Source organism: Sphaeramia orbicularis, chromosome 1 (genome assembly GCF_902148855.1).
Source record: "Sphaeramia orbicularis chromosome 1, fSphaOr1.1, whole genome shotgun sequence".
Classification (NCBI taxonomy): domain Eukaryota; kingdom Metazoa; phylum Chordata; class Actinopteri; order Kurtiformes; family Apogonidae; genus Sphaeramia; species Sphaeramia orbicularis.
This window is the reverse complement of record NC_043957.1, coordinates 29,937,275-29,961,480: the sequence shown is the minus strand read 5'-3', so window position 1 is coordinate 29,961,480 and position 24,206 is coordinate 29,937,275. Positions and strand designations below refer to the sequence as shown.

Genomic DNA, 24,206 nt, shown 5'->3' with positions numbered 1-24,206 from the left:
AATAGATAATAAGCTTCTGACTGTATCCTCTGATATTAGTTTTTCAGGTGTTTGTTGCATATTGCTCCATATGGTTAACTTTGCACACTTAAAGTAAAACAAACACACAGGTAAATGTACAATTAACATGTTCCAGCACTTATTGCCATGTAGTTACCACTAGTTTCACCTGTGTACAAGGTATATTTGTATTTTTGGCTGCGAAATATCACAAAAGTAAATATGAAACCAAAAAGTGAATTAAGTGCCTAATTTCTTGTATATAAATCTTATGTAAATAAAATGTACAAATATGTATGCTTCTTTATTACATAGGAGTACATAAAGCACTCATGAAAAAGTATTCCATTTTAAAACATGTTTATTGGTCATATACAAAATAAAGTAAGCTGTTATTAACAAACATACAGTATATACATCAATAAATTAAAAGATGCATCCGACCGATGATGAAACAGTTAATTTCATGATTACCAATACCTTATCATCATCACTTACATATCTACAAATTGCGAAAAAAAAAAAAAAAAAGAACATTAATTTAGTTGAAGATAAATACTTACAAAGACCGTCACATTTTAAGTATTTTCCCATAGAAAGTACTGTTGAAGAATAATTTATTACACCCCATACAGAAGTATTACAAAACACAGAATTTCCTATTACAAGGGCATTTCTGAATAGGCGACGCCATATTCACACAAACTCACTACTTTTCTATAGCTTTAAACTGACCATTATATGCTTTGGAAACACAAAATATCCCATCAGTGACCAGGTAGACCACATGCCAAATGACACATGGTTCAATCGGGGGGATTAGAGAAGGGGGGAAAAAAGGAAATAACTTCATGTGATATGTAGAATATGGATCTGTAACTGATGAAGGCAGGGCAGAAAAGAGAGAGAGAGAGATCGCAACAGATAAAGCAAACAGTATTATTGATGAAAACACCAAATGATCAAAAGAATCCCTGGTTCATTTACTCTTCAGCGAGGTGGGTGAAAGGGCTTTTAGAGTGTGGTGGCGTGATTCACTAGAAACACAAACAACTGCATGGCCGTGTTCTGATTGGCCGAGCATCAGGATGAGGGTTAATAATTTGCATCTTCTATGATCAGATGTTTTGAAAAAGGGCTTGGTCTTGGCTTGCTCTGCTGACTTAAGTTGCAAAACACTTTATGGATAAGTAACGAAACCGCTCTTTCCTGCTACTGTAAAATATTTATGGATGTGGTTCAGGAGTGGTTGCATATGGTTGTGATGAAAAGTCTTTTCATAAATGGGGATATAACCCTTGTACAGACACTGAGAAATAAGGTCAGTGTGTCTTTGAAGCTCATAAACTCTGCTAGGAAAAGCTCATGATGATCACAAAAAGTACTGTTATCAGCCAACTGTCTTGCGAGTAAAAACTAGGAGGAAAATATCTGCAACACTTCACCTAACTCTCACCTGCCCCAACACATGCATTACACGGGGGAAACACCCAACAACCACAACAAATCAAGTGTGGAAGACAGAATAGTTACATTTTCAAGTTTGACTGGAAGCCTTGCACTGATGCTACAATATGTTCTGCATCCTGTCTTCCTTTGAGTTAAGAAACGGATAGAAAAATTCACTGGAATACATTAACAGACACTGGGGGGAAAAAAAAGCAACACAGGCCACAACATATAAGCCAGATTTAAAGAGAGCAGCTGTTACTCTGTATAGAAGCTCTTTCACTACATCACGCTGCACCTGCAATTACAAATACAGACAACTTGAAACATCTATAGCATCACTGTTCCTGTGCGGCAGGAGTTTTGCCGGACACCTTTGCATAATTAGAGATATCTGTTTAACACTGCGTTGACACATTTTACACATTACGCACCCTTTTGGAAACCAGAGAAGCATAAAAATACAAACTAAACATGTTCTGACAGTGGCAGGTACTGTACATTAGGCTTATGTCTACGTTTCTGACGAGCACCAGGAAGTTTCGGGCCATTTTTGTACAACTGTCATACCTACATGACCATACAGGAGTGGTCAAAAACTGAGCAACATTGGTCAATGATCAAATATAAAGAGAGACAGGAAACAACGGAAAGAGTAAAAAGAAAAACTCCATTTGTACAATGTCACAGATCACAGATAAAAAAAAAAAAGAAAATGGATATTACTCTGCCCTTATGAAACAGGGAAAGTCTTTTAAAATGTATAAATAAGCGGGGTGTGATATCTATATTTGCTTTAAATACAACCACACATACTCCTGTGATAAGATATAAAAAATGTATTAGACATTTTCTTTTGACAGTTCTCTGGTTTCATGGTTGGATGAATGTGCAAATGGTTATTGGTGTAAAGATTATGGGGAAATACCATTTTAAAACCTCAACCCCTGTCCGCTCTTGTTATTCCCATTGGAATTTTATTTCAGAATAATGAAGTATGCAGATGAAGACGTACCTTTCTAATCTCAATAACCAAGCAGATATAGGCTTTCCTCACAGTGGAAAGTAGAATGTCATGTAAATGTATGAAATGTATGAAAATTACATGTATTTCTGTAAATTATTAAAATAAAATCTGGTTTCTGAATGTTTAACAAACAAACAAACAAACAAACAAAAAAATCACTTAATGGTAAACCTCACTCTTTGACAGATAACCCATTAAATAGCAAAACTGATATTTTCACTTCATAAAAACATCAAATACAATGACAAATTAGGTTCACTTCCCTGACACGTACAGAATAGCTCAAAAACAAAACAGGAACAACATTAAATATACATTATATAAAATATACACAGCAAAAACAAAATATCTTTATCACACACTACAAAAATAACTTATTAAAAGAGTAGAGGTGATGAAGCCAGGAAGGCCTGTTGTTGAGTTTCACATCTTTGTTACCTCGCCAGATGACCTGAATTCACAACATCATAAAGCTAGTGAGGTTAACCATAACACTTCCTCATCTCGTCGGCCAATTCATCTGTGATAATGAGCCTTGATCGCTACAAACACCTAAATGAAGCCACAAAGGCCTATTTGGAAAGATCTGGGTCAGCCAGAATGCAAACTTTTTTTTTTTAAACTAATCATAAGTGCAGATTCATGGGCAGATAAACGATATGCGAGCCAACATGTCTGTAGTGCTGGAGCTGGGGCGACAGACATTTTATGATTAGAGATAAAGAGTGCAGTTTCCCAGGGTGTCATCACCCACTTCGGCCTGAAATCAAGCACAGATCAAAAGTCATATCCATGAAATAGTGAACATTATAATTACCTCGTCACATAACCTACACAGCACACCACACGCTAGTTCACGGTTACACACACGTGCCTAGTCACTAGAGAAAAACAAAGCTATTCAGTAGTTAAGCCACTTTTGGTACAATTGCAAAATAGAGAGATACTGTATATCAAACAGATTTTGTTATACCTTTTTGTTTTTTTGTTGTTTTTTTTTTTTACAGGTCATTACAAACAATGCAAAGATAATTGTCTTTATAAAACTCCAGACTCTACCGTACATAGACAAAGATTCTTTGAGTATAGAACACCACAGAAGACTACTTTAATGGTAAAGCTTGTGTGAAATGACATCCCATTTATGTGACTGGATCTTCAGTGGAATACGTAAATATGTCAGTACAGTTCACGTCACAGTTGCATTTACACAGGCAGATTTGTAGTTAAAAGCAAGAGGAATGCAATAAAAACCCTTTTGACTTAAGGTAAAAAAAAAAACAACAACAAAAAAAACCAAAAACAAATACATATATATTTTTTTGTAGGTATAGTAACCTAGATTTTTGATCCATCAGCCAATCAGATTCATGAATGTAAACCATAAAAGGAAAGGTGGAGTTTTACATTTTCTAAAGGCTGCTTCTGTGCAAGGAAAACCATCTGGTAGATCACTGAAGAACTGCACATAAATGGATGTTATTGTTATTATTATTATCATTATTATTATTATTGTTATTAATAATAATCCTGATGGGTACTTCACAGCTCATACGACAAAGCACAGCGAGAGTTAAATGCTGCCACAAACTGATTCCTGATTGGTCAGTGTATCCCATTAAGCACAGGTACAAGCAATGAAATCTCCACTGTCCTTCCACAATTCCCCGTGTCCTCTTGACTTCATCTTGATGCATATCATAAGGAGACCAAGGCACTTGCCCTTCCAAATTTCTTGAATTGAATTTTGAGAGGAACTTACACAGACAATGGATAACTTAACTTAATATTAATTCAGCTCTGGTGTCCAAACAACCATTTCCCTGAAAATTACCACCAACTCACTGAAACTGAATAGCTTTATCTTCTTTATACTACAGCACTTTTTCAGCTTTTTTGGTAAATAATAATATTTACCCTTTTTCCTCTCAGTTAGTATCGTATGTAACAATGGAAGCCAGTTGGAGTTGAAAAATGGAAGGACAGAGAAATAGATTAGAGAAAAGTCAGACACAGAAATTGAAGGGACCGTAGAAAAAATACAGCTAACTAAATATAGCAATACCAAAACGAACACGCCTCACAGAATTTCACAGAATTCCTGATATATAACAATTCACACACAGAGAATACACTTTGGACCTCATGTGAATGACAACACAGTACAAAACAGTAGAAATACAGTTACCACCATTGTATAATATATATTTTCTATAGTACTTTTCGGAGAAAAAATGTTCTTGGCCTTGGGGAGCAAGATGAGAATTCTCTGCAGGTGCTAAAAACAGCTGGTCACATGAAATTTAGTTTGTTGCTTTGGAAGTCAGGGATCCAAAACCTTGTTTGTGAATCTAATCCGACAATTTCTCTCTGAAGAGTCCATACTATCCTGCTCAGTAACAATGTTCCATTTGTGTTATACATAAAGCTCTGCCAAAAACGAGTCCACTTTGCATTTATAATATTTCCATAGTATTACATATTAAATTATCTAAAGCTTTCCTTTGCAAAAAAAAATTACAGGTAGTCAAAAAAAATACTAGTCTTCTTTTATTTCCGTGAAATACTGTAAAGAAACCTATTTCATATTAATTTTAAAAACACAATACTGATGTTTTAACTTTGAGGTAAGTAATCCATATTTGGTGAATAACTATGCGATCCAGTCACAGTTTATGACTTTTGGCATGTGTCTTCACCAGTCTTTCACTTTGCTGTTTTTTACCTTCTGATATAAGCAGCTCAGCTTGATGACTTGTGATACATAAATTTCCTCTGGTCCCTTCATTTTTTCCAGAGCTTTATGTATATATTGTTACTTTAGCTAATTTAGATCTAAAACTTTGTTCAAGAAAATGTGTGAAGGGATTGCTATATACTGAAGACTCCTAAATCTGCTGGACTGATTAACACTGCAACTGAACAAAACTGCAAAGAGCTTTGGGTGTTGGTTTAGATTTTTTAAAAGAATAATGGTTTTGTGGGAATAAAACACATTTTATGACAAATTCAATGACTTCTCAGGCTTTCAGTGACCGTAGGAACCCTGTGTATCTTCCCTGTGCTAAATGACCACACTCTGACCAAAGGTGTCAAAGTCTTCTGCTGCTTCCATCCTTTCCTTTGCCTGCACTGATCTGATCTGGGACAGGTGACAGGAGGATGCTGAGGCGATGTGATCGATACTGCCCAGCTGTGAGTGTCAGTGCAGGTAGAGGAGAAGCGTTTGGCAGAGAAGACGCACCTGAACTCCATCCTGACACACCCTCATCCTTGTTTCCCCTCCCTCAAGACCGTGCATCTGTTTTTGACTTCACTATTGTGATCACGCTCGTAGCTGTTGCCACCTTCCCCGGTATGAGTGGACCAATGACTGATGATGCCACCCCTCCCCCTCCTCCTCCTCCCCCTCCAGCTCTGACCCCAACCCCGACGGTGGGGCTCCGTGCCACAGTCCTTGCGAAGGTCTGTAATGCCTCATACTTAGACCTCAGAGCGTCCAGCTCAACGCGCATTGACGCATTCTCATTGGCCAGTTTGTCCACCTCTTGCTGCAGCTGGGCCTTCTGCTTTTCCAGCTCCTCCTTCTGGGTGACTCGCTTCACCCGGCAGCTGGCAGCATAGCCCCTGTTCTTCAGGGTGCGCCGCCGCTGTTTCAGTTGTAGGATCTCTTCTTTGGTGAGTCCTCGGAGGTGCTGGTTCAGTTCCCGCACTGACATAGTCACCAGCTCCTCGTCTGTAAGGCTGGTGCCATTTTCTCCCGGCTCACGCTTCACCTAAAGGAATCGGGGGAAGGATGGGAGTGAGACAGACTCAGACCATATGCAAAGACAACTAAAACTGTGGCTCAGAAGATAGAGCAGTTTGTCCACCCCCCACTGGTAGGTGGTTTGACCCCTATTCACATGTTGAGGTGTCTTTGGGCAAGACATTGAACCCCATCTTGCCTCAATTATTATGTGTGAATGTGTGTATGATTTTGTGCACAAAATGGTTAATGTGTGGTGGATAGGAACTGGATACAACAATGTCATGTTAAAGTTGCATGTTTCTTTTTGTGCATTTGAAAACTGAAAATAAAAAAAAGACCCTGATCAAAAAAAAAGGTTAATGTGAAAAAGGGCTTTGGGTGCCATTAAAGGTACAAAATGTAACATTTGTGAAGACCTGCACATATAATTTTTTTGTCTACCGTGCTATCAGACCATAATCCGTCTTAAAAAACTGAGTACCTTCCCCAGTGCTCATAGTTAACGTACATCCACAATAGCAGGTCTACACTGGCTTCAATGTCCTGGGTGTGTTTTTCTGTGAAAATCATTATGCTGCCCCCAGTGTTCTTCAGTTTCATGTGCAGTGTGCTACTACTGCTACTGATAGCTTAGAAACGTATGGAATTTTTTTTGTGCCAATGTATTCAAACAAAAGTTTTTCATTCTTAAACAAAATATATGAATTTGAAAGAAAATAAAACTCACCCAAGCAAAAAAAAAAGTCATTGCAAAATCAAAACCTATAAATTGCAAACAAATTTTCTGTGTTATTGTGGAAAGTATTTGCATTTTGTTCATTTCACAACATGTCCTTTTGTTTACAGTTCTCTGTTTCTCGCTGCTAGTTTTGCAGTTATGCTCCCTGCTTTTTCGTTTGCACCTTGTGATTCTTTGTTTACAGTTTTGGCACAAACCTCTTGGGCGGGTGGGTTCTTTAAGAGATGTATCCTCATCGGCTAATATGTTTTTGAGGTCTCTGTGTTCGCGTGTCCACTGGATGGATAGTTCGGTGACGCCTGAACTCGATACACACAACTTCTGGGTCACCGAGTAGCTGCTCGATGGAGCTGTCACTCAAAAATGTATTAGCCAATGAGGATATATCGCTTAAAGAACCCACCCACCCAAGATGTTGGTGCCAAAACTGTAAACAAAGAATCATGGAGCGCAAACGAAAAACCGGGGAGCATAACCGCAAAGCCAGCAGCGAGAAACAAACAGAGACAAACAAAAGGACAAGTTGTGAAAAGAGCAAAATACCAATACTTTACACAATAACACAGACAATTTGTTTGCAACTTTTTTTTTTTTTCTTGGGTGAATTTTATTCTCTTTCAAATTCATATTTTTCTTTAAGAATTAAAAAGTTTTGTTTGAATATATTGGCAAAAAACAAAATTCCATAGAAATGCAGTTGGGTAACAACAGCAAACAGAATCCAACACAAAGCAAACCAGCATGCACAAATATCACAAAAACATTGAATAAATATAGTTCATTTACCATTTCAATGACATTATTTCATCTACACTGAGATACTGTATTGAAATGGTTTAAGGAAATTGCAAGAAATAAAATTTACAACCAAATTTATACATTTGCTAGAGGTGCTTTTTTGCCAATTAATGCACATAAGTGGAAATGTTCGACTCGCATGACTGATCAGGTGTCCCTCAGCATCTTGTGAAAACATGGCTGTTAATGGTACCAAGAAGTATAAACTAATGAGACCAAATTATTCCTTGTTTTCATCACCACTTAATAAAAACGTACCTTATTAGCATTTTGTTTTCGATCGTATTGTAGCATTTCAAAGGCCTGCTTCAAATTCACTTGACAGGATTGAGCAGGTCCATGGGTAAATCCTGCTGCTAACATGTTGAGGTGTCCTTGGGCAAGACACTGAACCACGTTGCTCCCAGTGGTATTGGTGGTGGGAGCATATGTGAATGGGAAACACTGTGTACCAGCAATGTAGAAAACGCTACACATGAATGAGTCTCATTTGAGCCTTCTTACCTTCAAGGCTTTGTTTCCTTTGTTAGTCGTCGTCATGCCACAAGAGCCTTGCTCTTCTGAACAGACCTGTGGACATGCAGGAAAGCAAAACATTAACGCGGAAATGACAGGAAAAAAACATCTTAAGTTCTGCATAAAGCTGTGATCGGAGCACTTAGAACCTATTAATGTCTTTCAAAGGGACACTAGTGCAGGTCATATCCCACCAGAAGCAGCCGAGACATGTTGCGTTCAATTTGCCTGTTTGAGCTCTGTTGCGTGAGCTTGTTATATTAAGAATCTGCATCAGGGTATATGAGTGAAAGTAACACCAGACTTTTCTTAGAATTTCCCTGACTTCCTGTTTCTTGGTGGTTACACTGACAGTGCCCACTACCTTTGTGTTGTTGAATTCTTATTGGTTGACTTTAAGCCAAAACCAAAGAAATTAGTGTAAAAGAAAAAAGAAGTGGTAAAAATGGTGGGAGAGACTGCAGGGGAAAACCAACTGTTCAAGATAAAACCTACATAACCCTTTCCAAAGAGTGTTGCTGCAGGTTTCAACCAGTTGACGTAAAGACATTTTAAGATGTTTTTACAACAACTAACACTGAACACCTATTTGACGTCAGCTCAAGCTTAAGTTGGACTTTGATGTGGATACAGAATTAGCTTTCAATGTGACTAATAATAGCTTTATATACAAAGTTCAGAAATTGAATGCATCTCGAATAAGGTGCAACTAATACAAGCCTTAAAGTGCTGTAGATCATATTAAAGACATTTTTAAGCCTAAAACTCAAATTATCTGATTTTAAACTTTTTATGGACCTGCAGAATTGCTACAGACAGCACGTATAAACCTTCGGTTACTAGGGTTAAATGTAAATACAAACAAGTTAAAGCAAATAAAACAATGCATACACAGCAGTGGAAACAAAAGACAAAAGGATGGAGAAACAACAGTGTGAATCAAAAGTCAAAGAGAGAGCAGGGAAGTGAAAAAGATGAGATCAGTCCTTAGAGCGCACAGCTCCACTGATGAGCATCTCCACTAGCTCTCAATGCAGTGCTTTGTGCAGTTGTGCGTTGGTCTGGCTCTCATCTCTCAGACCTGTGTGTGTGTGTGTGTGTGTTCAGTAAAGAGCAGCTATTGTTGCTGCTGCTGAGCGATCATCATGAGACCAGTCATGATGACTCAGCAGATTCCTGATCTCACTCTCTCACCACTCCCTCTCTCTCCTGCCGTGCAAATTTCTGCTCTCCTCCGTCACTTTTTATTCCCCCTCCCTCTTGGTTTTTACACCCCTTACAACCCTTTAACTACTTAAATGTTAGGATTTGTGCATCTGCAGCCTGAGGATGGCCTATAGAGTCCACACCACAATGTGCCAGTAAATGACTGGCTGTCTAACAGACAGTGAAATGCGGTTGTCCTCAAAGCATAAAACCTGCTTTTTAGCCAAACCTCACACCTGATACTGCTGAATCAGAAGTTCAGTTAAACCAATCTGCTGATTAAACACAGCCTGTTCTCTTACTGTACAGATTTTGACGAGTATGAATTTCACACCAGGGCCTGTTAAAAATGAGCAGTACAGGGAATTAACTACTTACGTGTAACATTATTTTATGGGTTTAAATAACCTAACTGTAAACACTATTAGTTATAAGTTCCAATTAACACATATATCATTGAAGTACGGTTACTTTATCAAAAATACTGGAGATTACAAATGGTTACTTCCAAATATCTCCAATCATATTCAGTAAAAAGCTTATACTGTTGAGAGAATATCACAGATGGCCATGTTGTTGGAAAAGAACACTACTCAACACTAGAAAATGGGTCTAAAGTTACTTACAGTAAGGGCGGACTCTAGTGCTTTGTCTGGAGAATAAAACCTCAAAATGTAGATTGTTTGTTGTAATATATTAATTATGAATATGTTTTTCCAGTCAGTGTGTCACACCATCATTCCTCACAGCCTTGAGGTGCAGGGTCCGATCCTTGTGTGTGGACTTTGCATGTTCTCCTGTGTCTATGCGGGTTTTCTCCAGGTACCCCAGCTTCTTCCCACCGTCCAAAGACATGCACCTTAATGGGTTAATGGATCTAAGTCACCCATAGTTGTGAATGTGACAGTGAATGACTCATCTCAAAATGTCTGCAATGGACTGGCGACACATCCGAGGTGTACCCCGCCTTCGCCCATGGGTTGCTGGGATAGGCTCCAGCATCCCTGAAATTCTCCAGTAGATTTGGAAAATGACTAAATGAATGAATGACTTTCAGATTATGTTTTATCTTGAGTTCATATAAACACAAAATACAATTAAAATCATGCATCATCTGAAAAACATGTATAATTATATTTCCCAGTTTAATATTTTTTTTTAGAGAAGTAATCAAAAATCAAAAAACTGTTACTGAATAATGTACCTGTTATTCCTAAAATGGATTTTCTTTCTTTCTGTCATATAGTCCCTCTCTGTTATTTTACACACATCTTTATCATGCTTGACTTTATGAATGTTGCATGGGCTGGTGTGCCTCTTGGGCAGGTCATCCTCAACATAGAAATTTAATTATCAGGGCATATCCTGGTTGAATAAAGGTTAAATAAATGTAATAGGTTAATTCAATGACTGCACATTGTTACATTACTTCCCAACACTGTACATAATTGAGATGTAAAGGCAAATTTTTAGCAGAGTTCTGTTTCTTCAGTCATTCACCACTTAAAAAGCTCTGTTGTTTGGGGAAGTGATGAAGTTCAGATGACATGAGGCAAATTCTCGTTTCATTCTTTTTCTTTTCTGTCAAAGGCACAGCATTAAGCAACTGTACCTCCCCCACAGTGCACCTCTGTCTGTCTGTGAGGGTTTCAGCGTGTGGTGCGCCTCCACAAATCCAACTGTTATAAATAGGTGCAGATCAAAGAAAAATGCACCTTACTCCTAATGTGTGTGCACAACTACCTCTGTGGAGCCAAGCACACAGAAAAAAATAAACAACTCATGATTTTTGTCAAGCATTCGAAGAAATAAGGGAAAAGATATATATATATATATATATATATATATATATATATATATATATATATATATATATATATATATATATATATATATATATATATATATATGTATGTGTGTGTGTGTGTGTGTGTTTTGTATTACTTGAGGCTAATGGCACTTCTTTAACAGCACTTCTTTACACTTACAGCTTTTTTAAGAGGTTTGTATGAGCCAATAATAAACAATTTTCCTCTTAAATGCGTTTAGTGCACATAGACCTTGCTGCTTTTTCCATGAGCTTCCTTTGTCATCTTCTGTTTTGTTGGGATGCGGCGTACCCTCCTACAGCTGGAGGTGCATCGTCGCACAATAGATGGATCAAAGACGCGAAGACTGAGGGGTTGTTGTTGGGGGTGGGGGTGAGTGAGAAGACAGAGGGGTAAAAAAAAGGAGGCTGTTTTCCTGCCAGGCATTGGTTTATTTCCCTGGTGCCCAAACCCCATCTACATACAAACAAAAAATGCGTGCACGCACACGCACACCCATACAGCACACATCCCCTGCTGCCATGCCAGCGGGGCACAATAAAACACACATGCAAAACGGTCCACTGCACATACACAAACGTGCAAATGTATTTATTTTTAAAGAGCTGAAAGACGCACAGGATGAGGGGAAATTTGTGAACACAGTAGAGATGTCTGGTTCCTTATTTCACAGCATGCTCTGAAAAATGAGGTAGAGATGTTTCTAGTTGATTCAAAGGCAGCTCACTTTTTTTCACTTTGTCAAAAACAACAGTTAGGTTGGCACCAAACAGGAAGCTCTAGATTTAGCTTTTATTCATCATTATTCCAATTAATAAAAGTATGAATGGTAACAATTGAAAAACAGATGAAAAGTAGCAGCTGCTGATTGTTTTTCAGCACCACAAAAGTGTGGAGAGCGACAAGGAAAGACTGCACTGTGCTACTATTATTTCAGCAAAATTAGTGTCACACTTAATTGCGGATACAAAAAATTTGCCCAGTAAAAGAAAAGATTCTTTGTTAATTTCTCTTTCATTCAATAATTAATTTAAAACATTTCATATGGTGCGTGATTCAGCTTTTATCTGGCAATACCCTTACATGTAAGAATATAAAGTGCAGTCAAGAAAGTTTGTTTTTTCTAATCTTTATGACTGTGGGTCTTGAATCACTCATATATTAATTATACATAAATAACAATTTAACACACAGTCATGATGAAGACGAAAACAATATATGGCAAAAGCAGAATATTTTCATTTGAGGTCATTAGATGATGGATTTTTAATGGCTGATATAATTTAAAGCCCCCAAACAATTCCAACATTATCTGAAATTCACTGTTTTTCACTTTATAAGAAAATAGCCATTAAACTAAACATCTAAATGTGATTTGAATCAATCAATCAATAAATCTGAAATTGAAAATCAAGTGGCAAAAATAAAGATGCTTTTAATTGATTTTGTTTTTTTTCCATCAGCATCCCCATTGGAGCCCAGTTCTGCTCATAAAAATATCTTACGGGTGCTGTTTAATTGTCCTACCTCTAATTGTTCATATTTTATAAACCTCCCAAATTCTCCCGTTTCCAGAGGAGTTCATATCTTAAGAGCTCCAACTGGCCCCTCTAGACTTTGTGATCAGAAGTGGATTTAAAATAGTTAGAAAATGTGAAAAATTACAGAAATTCACAGCACCCAAGGTCACATCTCATCTCACTTGGATGGACATCCAATCTAAAACCTAACCTATAGTATTGTGTGCAATGTCATGCAACAAGGAAAATAAGAACTACAATTTAAGGCAGCAGAAGTGGAACTGTAAGTTAAAATTAACTTATTATGGCCTCTTATCTGCATTAACATGCTTACATCTGTTTAATTTTTTTAGTAATAGTAGTAGAAAACACATTATCTTTGGATCCAATTCATCAAGGTTAGACATGCAGAAAAAAAAACAAAAACATGACCTATGCTGCAGGAGAAAACTGCAATAAACTAGTTAGTGGGTGTTCTCAGTGACCATGTGCAAATCACCAAGGTTAAGGATCATCTGCTGACCAAAGACATTGCCATTCATCTTGACCATGCACGCCCAGACACACACTCATACACACACACACACACTGCACGCAGCAGACGGCCAGAGGTGTCCTTCCCATAATGCTTGCGAGGTGGTCGTGGCGATGTGGTCAATGCCACAGCGGCTGTTGCTACAACAGACAGCTTTTTTTGCTGTTGCAGGCTGTATTTTTATGGAGCGACTGAAAGAACGCTGACAACTCAAGAGCAGAGCTGCTTACAGTTACAGTGGAGAGACAACACACACACACACACACACACACACAGAAGCAAGAGAATAGGACACAGGGACAGAAGATGAGGTGAGAAGCAGGGGACATTTACAGACAGAGGAGAAGAAATGATAAGAAAGAGAACAGAAAAAAGGGTGAGGAGTAAGGAAGCAAGACAGAGACAGACTAAGAAAGAAGAAGGACTGAAAGAATGCTGACGTCTCCAGAGCTGATTAGCGTTACAGCGGAGACATCACACCCACAGTCGAGAAAAATGCTGAGTATGGAGAGAGGGTGGGGTGGGATGGGATGGGGGGGGGGGGGGGGTTGCAAATGACAAGGGAGAAAGAAGAGAAGAAAAAGAGAGAGGCAAGTGAGTTGGGAGGAGGATAGAAGAGAGGAGGGGGACAGAGGTGGGCACGGAGGAACGGCGATCCGATGAGGAGGAACGGGACGGGGGAGGGTGCTGAAGGAGGAAGGAGAGGGGGTGGGAAAGCGTTTGGGTGAAAATGCATCCTCAACACATTTGTAAGAGCTTAGCTGCTGGGTACAGAGGAGGCGGAGGGAGGAGGGGGTAGGAAAGGGTGGAGGGAGCGGTGGGATGGAGGAATGGATGGAGGGGGATTGGGGTCGAAAAAAAAAGCCCTGATCTCAGCAACGACCACGACTAAAACCTCCAATTAGAAAAGTTCTGAAGCTGATCCAGAGCAATGAAACTACTGCTGACCGTCTCGCTCTCTCTCTGCACCTACTGCTGTCTCTCTCTCTCTCTCTCTCTCTCTCTCTCTCTCTCACACACACACACACACACACACACACACACACACACACACACACACACACACACACACACACACACACACACACACACACACACACACAGGAAAAAAGCCTCACGTCCTGTCTTGTTGACAAATCAGGTCCTGGAGAAAGGAATGAAAACCAGAGTAATAGTGTGGCAGAAGGTGAACACAGCGATCATGGGGCTTATAAAGATGGATCAAAGAGCACAAGAAACTGCTCTAGACATATAGCATGATCTCATTCTCCAGTGTAGCTCAGATGAACAGGAAGATGAGCTCAGTGTGTGTGTATGTGTGTGTGGCTGCAGACGGAGCGCTAATTAATCTTGTTTGAGAGAACCTTTTGCTCCGGCCACTACCGCCACACAGAGAGGAATTTCTTAGAAAGAGACTCGCTACTTAAAAGCCGGTGGCACACTCTACACACAAACACACACCAAGAGAAAGGGAAATAAATAGCCAGATTAGACGCTTCAGAAACAACCCGGGGGCTGGTTGTGTGTGGGGGCGTATACGTGAGTATAAACAAGCCCGAATATAGAGAAAGATCAAGAATAGATTGTCAGAGTCACAAGTCATTTGTGATACAGAAGCAAGTCTGTCTTTATCGAATAATCCTACCATAACAACTGCCTTAACTGTGCCTGCTCCCTCGGGCGACTATCCGAGCAATAATGGAGAGCAGGCAGCGGAGTGAGACAGTGTAGACACAGCAGGACATGATCAGAGGGGACGGAATGGAAAAGACACAGAGGGAGGAAAATGTAGAGAGCATGAATTAAAACTCATATTTCAATTTTGTTTTGTCCTTTAGGTTTGCTTGTATTGTCTAAAGCTAAAACAGAAAATGCTTCAACGTTTCCCTCTTGTTGACTAAGAGTGCAGATTGCATGAAATGTACTTTTCCGTCATTATTTTTTGTTGTGTTTCATCTCTTAAGTTGTTTTCTCCTCGTTTTACATCTCATTTGTCAACTTTTTTCATGCTTTGGTTCTTTTACTTCACCTTCATCTTGTTTTCATCTTATGTATTTTACATTATTTTAATTTTGTTTCACCTTTTACCCCCATATTTTATGTCATTTTCATCTCAGTTCCTAATTTTCATCCTGTTACATCCAGGTATTCATCATTTTTAATGCTAATAAGGATTTGTGGTTCTAATTGATCTTTTCTGGCTGCAAGAGCTAAAGATAAAACAAGATTCAGAAGTACGTTTTTTTTTTTTTTTTTTACTAAAACTACATGACTGGAGAAACACATTCACTAATATATAACAAAAAATAAACAGGCTGTATTGTGATTTTTTTTCGTTGAGCAAGAAAGTTTAACATCGATTTTGAGATTTAGGATTTTTTTTGGATTTACTTAAAGAAAACTTTGATTAATCAAATCAATTTGATATATTGCCCATGCTTTATTTCATTTTATTCCGTTCTGTTAATCTTTTATGCTGTTTTCATCTTATTACATCATTTTCATCTTCCATCTTTTATACCATCTTCATCTTCTTTCGTTTCATTACGTCATTTTCATCATTTCATCTTATACTCCATATGGCTTTTACACTGTTTGTCTTAAGTCGTGTAATGTTGTTCATGTTGGTTCTGCCTTGTTTCCTTTTCATGTCATTTCCGTGTTGTCCTGTCTTTTACAAATAATTTAATACCACCAACAACCTACTGACTTCATCAGCCATAGAACTTGAAAGAAACATTGACTTGTCAGTGTTTGTTTATTGTATTAAAAGTCATCAAATTTTTGATCATAGAAGCATTATTGCCCATTTTGCCCTTATAGCACAGCGGAATGGCAGCACACCTTGCCTGCACTTAAAAAAAAATTTAAATTGAGTAGTGCTCATTGATCCAGTGTGGGTTGAGGGTGTTGAGGGAGCTGGTAAATAATTAACAATGAGCACTGTGTGGAGGCTAATTGAGAATTAGGAATCAGATCAGCGATAATGGCAGCTTGTGTATAGAGAGGGAGCAGGCTCACAGCGAAGATATAGGGGTGAGGAGAGAAGACACTAGTTTGGGTTGTGTTTGTGTGCGGAGGAAGAGGAGGAAGCTATTAACTGAGAGGTATGCAGAGCGTGAAATAAGCATGATAACAGACAGAGAGGGCAGCCAAAGAGATGCAGAAAACTAAAGAAAAAGTGAAGGGAGAGACTTGCAAAAGAGCAGGAGTCAGTGTCCTCATATGCATATTATAATGTATGTAGAGAGAAGAGCGATCGCTTTCACACTTTTCAGAGTTCAAAGGGGGTATTGTGTGTGTGCGTACTGGTTAAGTGTGTGCAAGACTGTTTGTGCAAGTGTGTTATTAAAGGCGAGAAAAAGTCCTGGCGTCGACACGTTTTTCCCATTCCAGGTAGTAAGTCGGAGTGTGATGACAAATTTCCCAACACAAGCAAAAAAACTGCACTGTCAGGCAGTTGAGCTCTGGCTCCCTTTTTTTTTCATAAGTGCTTTTTTTTTGTGAAGAGGAGAGAAAGCATGTACTGTAGGTTAACTCGGTTCTCCCTTTGTGTGTGTGAGGGAGACAGCGATTTGTTAAATGACATGTTAGGTTTATTTCCCCCCCAGACACTGTACATCCACACGGTCAGCAGTACTAACTTAGGACAAAGAGAAAGTTTCAGTGCAGCAGCAGCAGCAAAGTAAGCACAGTGCGACTCGATGAGGATGCATTCATCATTATCAGTCACATAATGGGAAATTTCATCTAAAACTTCCAGGCAAAAACACATGAAGCACAATAAGCAGTTTGGTTTGTAATTCATAGGCTTTGTCCACCCTACAGAACTTAGTGCACATTTCAATTACTGCACAGGTACATTTTTTTCAGTTGTATAGATTATTCTTGTGGCCAATATCAGATTCCAGTGTAAAGTAAAGGTATACTTTATTGCCTTGCAGGAAAACTCATCTTGAGATCCAAGTCACAGCATGTTGCAACAAATACAAAAATCACATGTTGGGAGTGAGGCAGTGGTCTTATACTGAAAGCAGATAAACTTGTGGTTGTTTGAAAGGTCTACTGTGTGAGATTCGGAGGATTTAAGAGGATTAAACTGCCAAAATTATATATATAAATAAGATTCTTTTCTGGCTTCTGTGTGTTTAATATCATTTATTTCTTTAAAGGTTCAGTGAATGTTGACCTGCTGGTCATTTTAAAGTAATGCAAACACAAAGATTCTTATATTTATGTGATTTATACAATGCAGAAATCATGGTTGTTTAAAGGTTTGTTGTGTGAGATTTTGGGGATTTAGAAGGATGCAATTACAGAAATGAATATAATGTTAACAGTTACATTTTTCTTACTGTATAATAATGTAAAAAATAAGAATCTTTGTGTTTCCGTTACTTTAAAACGAGTCCACCATGTTGTAGTGCCATATTTCTACAGTAGCTAGGCATTGATAAATATCACATATTAAACCTTTAAAGTTATAAATCATAATAAGAACATAATAAGAGCCACAAAGTTTAGAAATGTTTTTTGGTGATAGTAAGAAAATAGTTAAGACAGTATTTTCAGATCATGCATGATCCAACCAGTAGTAGCTAATTGAGATGATAGACCTAATAACAATTCTGAACTGACCGACCAATAAAAACAAAACCAGGAAGTGTGTGTGTGCAGATGATGACAAGGACAAATAGAGCCAGACTTTTAATTAGGCTTTTAGTGGATCAGTTGCTTCCACAGTCACTCCCGCCTGCACATGATTGTGACAAGTGTCACTCTAGAGTAAAACAAACATCATATGAGATTAGATCTAAGGTCACATTGCAAAATCTGACCTGTATTGGTTTTAGAACCACATAGGGAAGGGACCTAAATCAGATGTAAAACAATCAGATTCCATTCAATTTGTGCTGTTCATACAGTCATAAACATCCCAGCCCGAGTCTGTGGCTCCGTTTAGTCTGATTAGAGATGTCATTGGGAGCAGTGGCCTTCTGTGCCGGAGTATTCCTGCTGCTGTCACTCATTCAAGAAGGTATGTCAGACACTGTACCACATACAGGCTTTAAAGTGCAAGTGCAGACTCCAACTTAGCAATTTTTTTTTAGTTTTTCCTTTTTTCCTTTTTATGTCATACACTGTTCATTCCACACAAGACTTCATTATATGAGGACCCACAAAAACTTTATTGTAAGAAAAATACATTACTAATAACATGACTTCTAAACTCATTTTATGTGTAAAATGTGTACAAAAGACATGGAACAAACCTAAGGTCAAGACTTTAATATTTTTTTTTAAATGTCCAACACCTTAAATAGACATAAAGTTAGTTTTTAACTTGCTTTGACTTCAAGGGCACAATTCTTCCAACTAGAACAACCTGAAATAAACCAATTTTCACTTTCTCTGAGATCCCACTGAATAAATCCACTTTTATGCTGTTATGCTGTGAAAGCTGACTCAGACAGAAGGGTAGAGAAAAAAGTTTCATAGTTTAAAGATCAACTGAAAGTGCTATGACACAAACATAAGAATCTGCTTAAAAGTTAAACCTGACTCCAGATCCAAACACATCATCGTCCATTCAGTAAAAACTGTTTATTGTCAAAGCTGGACAAGATGGTCCATAAAGGCACCATCTTTTTTCATCTTAAAACCAGACTTTTGAGGATTAAACACAGTTATGTCAGTATCACTGCAGAGAAATGATTTAATGCCAAAGGTGAAGACAAAGAGCTGGGACTACATTTGAGGTGAAAGACACTCATCTTTGTTTCCTGCCCCGCTGACACTGATGTGCCGTGTTTTAATTTTATTTCTGAAAAGGTTCAGAAATTCATAACACAATTCAGGGATCGTCACACTGCAGTTGAAAAATGCGGCAAGTTGGCGCATAAAGATGATGCAACTGGTAGACAACCACTGGTCCGGATACTCCTGTTACCACAGCCTTGCATCTCTACAGTTATACACGCCATTCTCAATATTTCATGCAAAACAAAATTATCACTATAAACTGCATGTGTGTGTATTTGTGTGTGTCTGTGGTGGGAGAGAGGAGACTTGTTTAGCTGGAGTCTTCTTAAAAATAAACTCAGACGGAGGGAAAACATGAGAACTCTACTCAAGGAGGACTGATTAGACTACAAGTATCGATACAGATAAGCGTGTCTGCTGTTTGATCACGCCATAATCATTTCAGGATGGACGGATGGATAGTTGGAGACACTTAAAAGTTTACATATAAATTTCATCTCCTAATCCTTTTTGACTTTCCATGTGTGTTGCAAAAAGATTTGTCTAGATTTCATACATTTTGCAGTTCTCAGAGAGGTTATGCAAATAGGACTTCATGGACACTTGTGGAGGAAGGGTACACTTAACACACACATAGAATTAAAAATAACGCAAGGACAAGCACACTCACACAGCGACGGGGAAAAAAAAAAAAAAAACAGTAGAGCACAGCAATGATTATGCACCAGATCTGCTTACACCATATTTCATCATTACTGTGGAGAAAAAACACTCGACTATTGATCTGCCCCACTGCTTCCCTTTCTCTCTCAGCCACTCTCTGATTCTGTCTTTTATTCCTGCTTTTACTTCTCTCTTTTTACTTCTCTCTCACTCTCAGAAATTTGCAAGCATAACAAGTCTTTCTTTTTTCCCCGAAACAGATCCCAGCAGTAAACAAGATCATAAACATGCAGACACTACTAAGAAATTATCTCCCCAATGCCAAAACTCTCATGCGCAACGCAGAAACAAACACATGTAACATACACAGGAGGAAGTGGACACAAAATTGTGAACACCTGTGCAATCTAATGCAATCCAGTACAATAGGCCTGCAATGAATACTGCCTTTGTGGAGCGTCCTCTTTGATCCAATACAAGAAAGTGGAGAGATATATAGCAATACATGAACATGTTACACTACATGCACCATCCCCAGTGGGTCATGAATCAAGAATCTTTAACCGTTTCTTGTTTAATGAGGCACTTCCTTATTTAAACTTTCTTTTTTTTTTTTTACTGAAGGAAACATTTTTACACAGTTGGCTATTACTGGAGTGTTTGCTCAATGACAGAAGAGGTTAACACTTTCACATTCTTCAGTTTTCACCAGCAGTGAAAACAAATACCGTTATCGAGTTGAGTTGTGTGCTTTGTTGTACTCCACTCTTGCTGCTGTAAATTTCGAATTTCCCCTTGTGGGACTAATAAAGGAATATCTTATCTTATCTTAGAACCATGTTGTTCTAAAAAGAAAGTTAGATGAAAGTTGAACGCTTCAAAGAATTATTAATGCTTTGACTCTCTTATAAGAACTTAATCAGACAAGATGTTTCAATTCATCACCAGAGATGATTATGTTGGTAGAAATTGTTCCTCCAAATGCCATACAAAAACACACAGTCAAATTCCTTGCCAATTAATTCTCTGTTGATCAAATAATCAATAAATCACAAGGTTTTCTAGTATTAGTGCCTTCTGATTCACTCAAAAGTTCCTGTTCCATCCGTCCTCTTCTCATATCTTGCTTAGAAGAGGCTTTGCACAGTGTTTCATCAACTTGGCTGGGGACATGGAGGGAATCAAACTACTTTATAAAAGCATACGCCCACTTTGATGTGCGATGATTGATGTTACACCTGCTAATAGGAGATTCAGCTCTTACAATGTGAAGGAATGGAAAGGAATGAGATGTATGCAAAATGTTGCAACATACATGAACTTCCTATTGTTTTATCTTCTTCATTAAGCAAATGCATCTATGAACTTAGTTGGTCCACAGTTTTTCAACCTTGTGCTACTCTGCTGCACTTTATAACAACCAGCTTGTGGCATCTTAAAGGTGTTTCATATCTCCTGCTCTCTTTGTTCACTCTCTCACATGCACGCACATACACATTGACACACATGCACACAACAAGGCAAAGAAACTAGCTGTGGTAAGTAACAAGTGAAAACGCCATCTGTCAAGCGAGAGCGCATTTGCTTTGCCTCAGCATTTTCAGGGGAATGCCTTGAAGACAAAAAGGTCCTTGTTCTCAATCTCTCCGCAAATCCCATCTCTCATTCTTCCTCCCTCTTCCTTCATCCCCCTTGCTCCGTGCGCCTTGCCGCTCCGCCACCATCAGCAAAGTTGCACACATAAGCATTGGTCAGCGTTCAATTACCGTGAACACCAGGGAAGGATGGGGAAAGTACTTGACAGAGAAATGCACTTCAAGCACTGATTAAATACTGATACCAAGTATAAAAAGCTTAGCCCCTAGGTTGTGTGTGCGTACACACATTGAGAAAAAGGAAATGGGAAAAATGTGTGTGTGTGTGTGTGTGTGTGTGTGTGTGTATATATGCGAGCGAGAAAAAGGGAGAGAGAAAGTAAGGGTGGTGGTGGTGGTGGTGGGGTGCTCCTCTCTCCAATACTGATACAACTGTTTCATCATTATGACCCTCTATTACAGTACTTGCCAACTTGCTTACTACATACTTTTGATACACTCCGCAGAGTGCTGACTCTAACTAAAGCTGCTGATATGGAGTCATTAGGGGGTGAAGTTTCTGTTTTTCTTGAGCCCTCAGAGCTTCCCTATTACTCTTCAGTGTTTAAGAGTTGCAATGCTCATAGGCTGTTACCAGGCAGCAGATAATGGGCCATTTACTAAAGATCAATCTGAAGATATTTGGTTGCAACCCATTACACTTCACTGGAGTTGTTTCCTTTTTTAGCTGCACATATGTTTGTCTGAGTTGGTGAACAGTCAGCGCTTAACATTAACTGTCATCATAATCCACCCCCCCCCCCCCCCCCCTTTACAGATTTCCTTTGTTTTGTCCAAATATTAACAATCATACTACACACAGCTGCAGTTTATGGAGAAGAAATTTCAATACAAGGGAGGTTTCTGCAAAGTGAGAAGCACTGATGCTTGTGATAGTGAAGCTGTTTTGTTCAAGTCAAGTACTGTGTTTCATAAATAAATGATGGGCTATACAGGCTATATTCTGCCCGTTGTCTTAAAGAATGTGAAGGGGTATTTTAGCTGCTGAATAACTAGACCTTAAATAAAAATGAGCAAATGTAATAACATCCTTCCTCGGCCCACATGAGCTGTAATTATCTCATAAACACGTCAACATCACTACATGAGCGGTTCTGTTCCTCTCACAACCCCAGTATAAACCGAGCTCTTCCTTCCCTCGCGCCAGACCTTTGTCCGCCCGCCTGCCGCCGGTGCCATGTTGCCATGGCTCCCTCATGCCTCCGCTCTGCTCGCGCAAACGTTGAGAAATAACAACGTTGTGATGAATCAGCATCTCTGCGGTGAGCCCAGCCGGTGTACGAGCAGGCAGGCCGGGATACAGGCTCAGTATGTCTATTTAACCCGCCGGAACAAGTCACTTCAGCGTTCAATGTATCCGTGAATGTGCATACAGACACATGAACTGAAGGCCTTTCGGAAGAACAGCGTCTGACACAAAGCAAATGTCATAACACAGTCTGTAGTCAGTAGCTAACCGCTGGACGCCTGACAGTCCCTGAACACACCACCGACACAGCTGGGCTGCTTTGTTGTCGCCTGCTTCTGCTTCCCCTTCTACGGTGTATGTGACTTACGACAAACCGCCCTGTAAGCAAGCAAGCCAGCGGTGGACGGCACACTGTAAAACGTGCCGCAACGCAAACAAAATAATTCCAGAACAGCTGACTGGTCGTCTTACCTGAAGGAAGCAACAGACGAGTCAGTTTGAAACGCGGTGGAGGGTCAGTGTCCACCGGTCAGTCCGACAGACTAACGGTAACGGTTACGTGTCTGCTGCCAAGGGTTCTGCGGTTGGAAGTTGTTAGAAAATGTTGTGTGTTTCCCTCGCTGCCCTTAGTTTACCTTTCTAAATATCAACCCATTTAGCGGCGTTAAAACGAGGGAATTCCCGGTCAACACATTGGAACGGAAGCCGACTAGCTCGAACTCCCTCACGGTCTTAATTCCGACACATGGCTTCTGTTTTCGGGTTGACAGCCGCCGTACGATGCCTACTCCCCCCTTTGTCTGTGTTATTATGAAATCGCCGGCGTGGCCGTGAAGCCGACCGACCCAGCCTCGGAGGAGCGTGTACACAGCTGGATGTCAACCGGATCGTGATGATTCAGCATTACGAGACCGGAGACCTTTAAACGGCTGCGTCGAACGGGACAGCGGCAGAAGCGGCAGCGGTAACGGCAACGGCGCGGCGGCGGTGCACACTCAGCAAAACAACGCGTCCACATTCAGCACTTTTTGAAGGAATTTTCAGTTTGTATACGATCGAAAGCTGACTCACCAGAAGTCGAACCGGCGCCTTTCTCCACCGTACCCACGAAGGCTGAGTTCACCGATGGCTGGTTGAGCCGGTTGTGGACAGACAGTTGGAGAAATGTTTGTTCCGCTCACGCCTCCTCGCAGGTCTCTAGATATATCCACTCCTTCCTTGCTTGTTTTAGTCTATGGTCGGAGGCGCCAGACGTCAAATGATGTTTAGATCACATGGTTTCATTCATGAAGCACCTACGCAACCCGCATTTAAAGAGACATGAGACGGTACTGCTTAGTGATGGACAACAGTCTGCGTGGAAACTGTGACAAGACAGCCCCACCTCTCTGCACACTTCTAAACTTAGAGCTAACATTTGAAGTACTGATAGGCTCCAACTCCACTAGAAAAAACTAAACAAAACAAAAAACTAAGCTGGAGGGCAGATGATGCAGTCATTCTTCATTCTTCTAATCCTGATGATGAAGTAGCCTAGTTAGGGATTTAATGCAGGGGTGTCAAACT

The 24,206-nt window shown here is 39.4% G+C and overlaps 1 protein-coding gene across 4 annotated transcripts; it reads right to left on the bottom strand.

The window, feature by feature from the left end:
* Positions 1 to 343: 343 nt before the first annotated feature.
* On the bottom strand, positions 344 to 24,160 carry mafgb (v-maf avian musculoaponeurotic fibrosarcoma oncogene homolog Gb). 4 transcript variants are annotated; one of them, XM_030142177.1, is made up of 3 exons: positions 23,712 to 24,160; positions 8,269 to 8,334; positions 344 to 6,252 (listed from the first exon to the last, which is right to left on the bottom strand). In XM_030142177.1, the coding sequence occupies exons 2-3, from the start codon at positions 8,302 to 8,304 to the stop codon at positions 5,764 to 5,766; spliced, it is 525 nt and encodes a 174-aa protein (XP_029998037.1). In that variant the 5' UTR covers positions 8,305 to 8,334; positions 23,712 to 24,160; the 3' UTR covers positions 344 to 5,763. The 4 variants fall into 4 exon arrangements, with proteins under 4 accessions (XP_029998037.1, XP_029998045.1, XP_029998054.1 ...); XM_030142185.1 differs by lacking the exon at positions 23,712 to 24,160 and adding an exon at positions 23,112 to 23,474; XM_030142194.1 differs by lacking the exon at positions 23,712 to 24,160 and adding an exon at positions 8,430 to 8,546.
* Positions 24,161 to 24,206: the final 46 nt, after the last annotated feature.

Excerpts from the sequence above, each read along its gene's own strand:
- mafgb (XM_030142168.1), bottom strand. The coding sequence starts at position 8,241 with ATGTGTAGCGTTTTCTACATTGCTGGTACACAGTGTTTCCCATTCACA. Across the intron at positions 6,253-8,022 it reads GAAAACAAAATGCTAATAAG|GTGAAGCGTGAGCCGGGAGA; the intron begins GTACGTTTTTAT and ends CGATTCCTTTAG.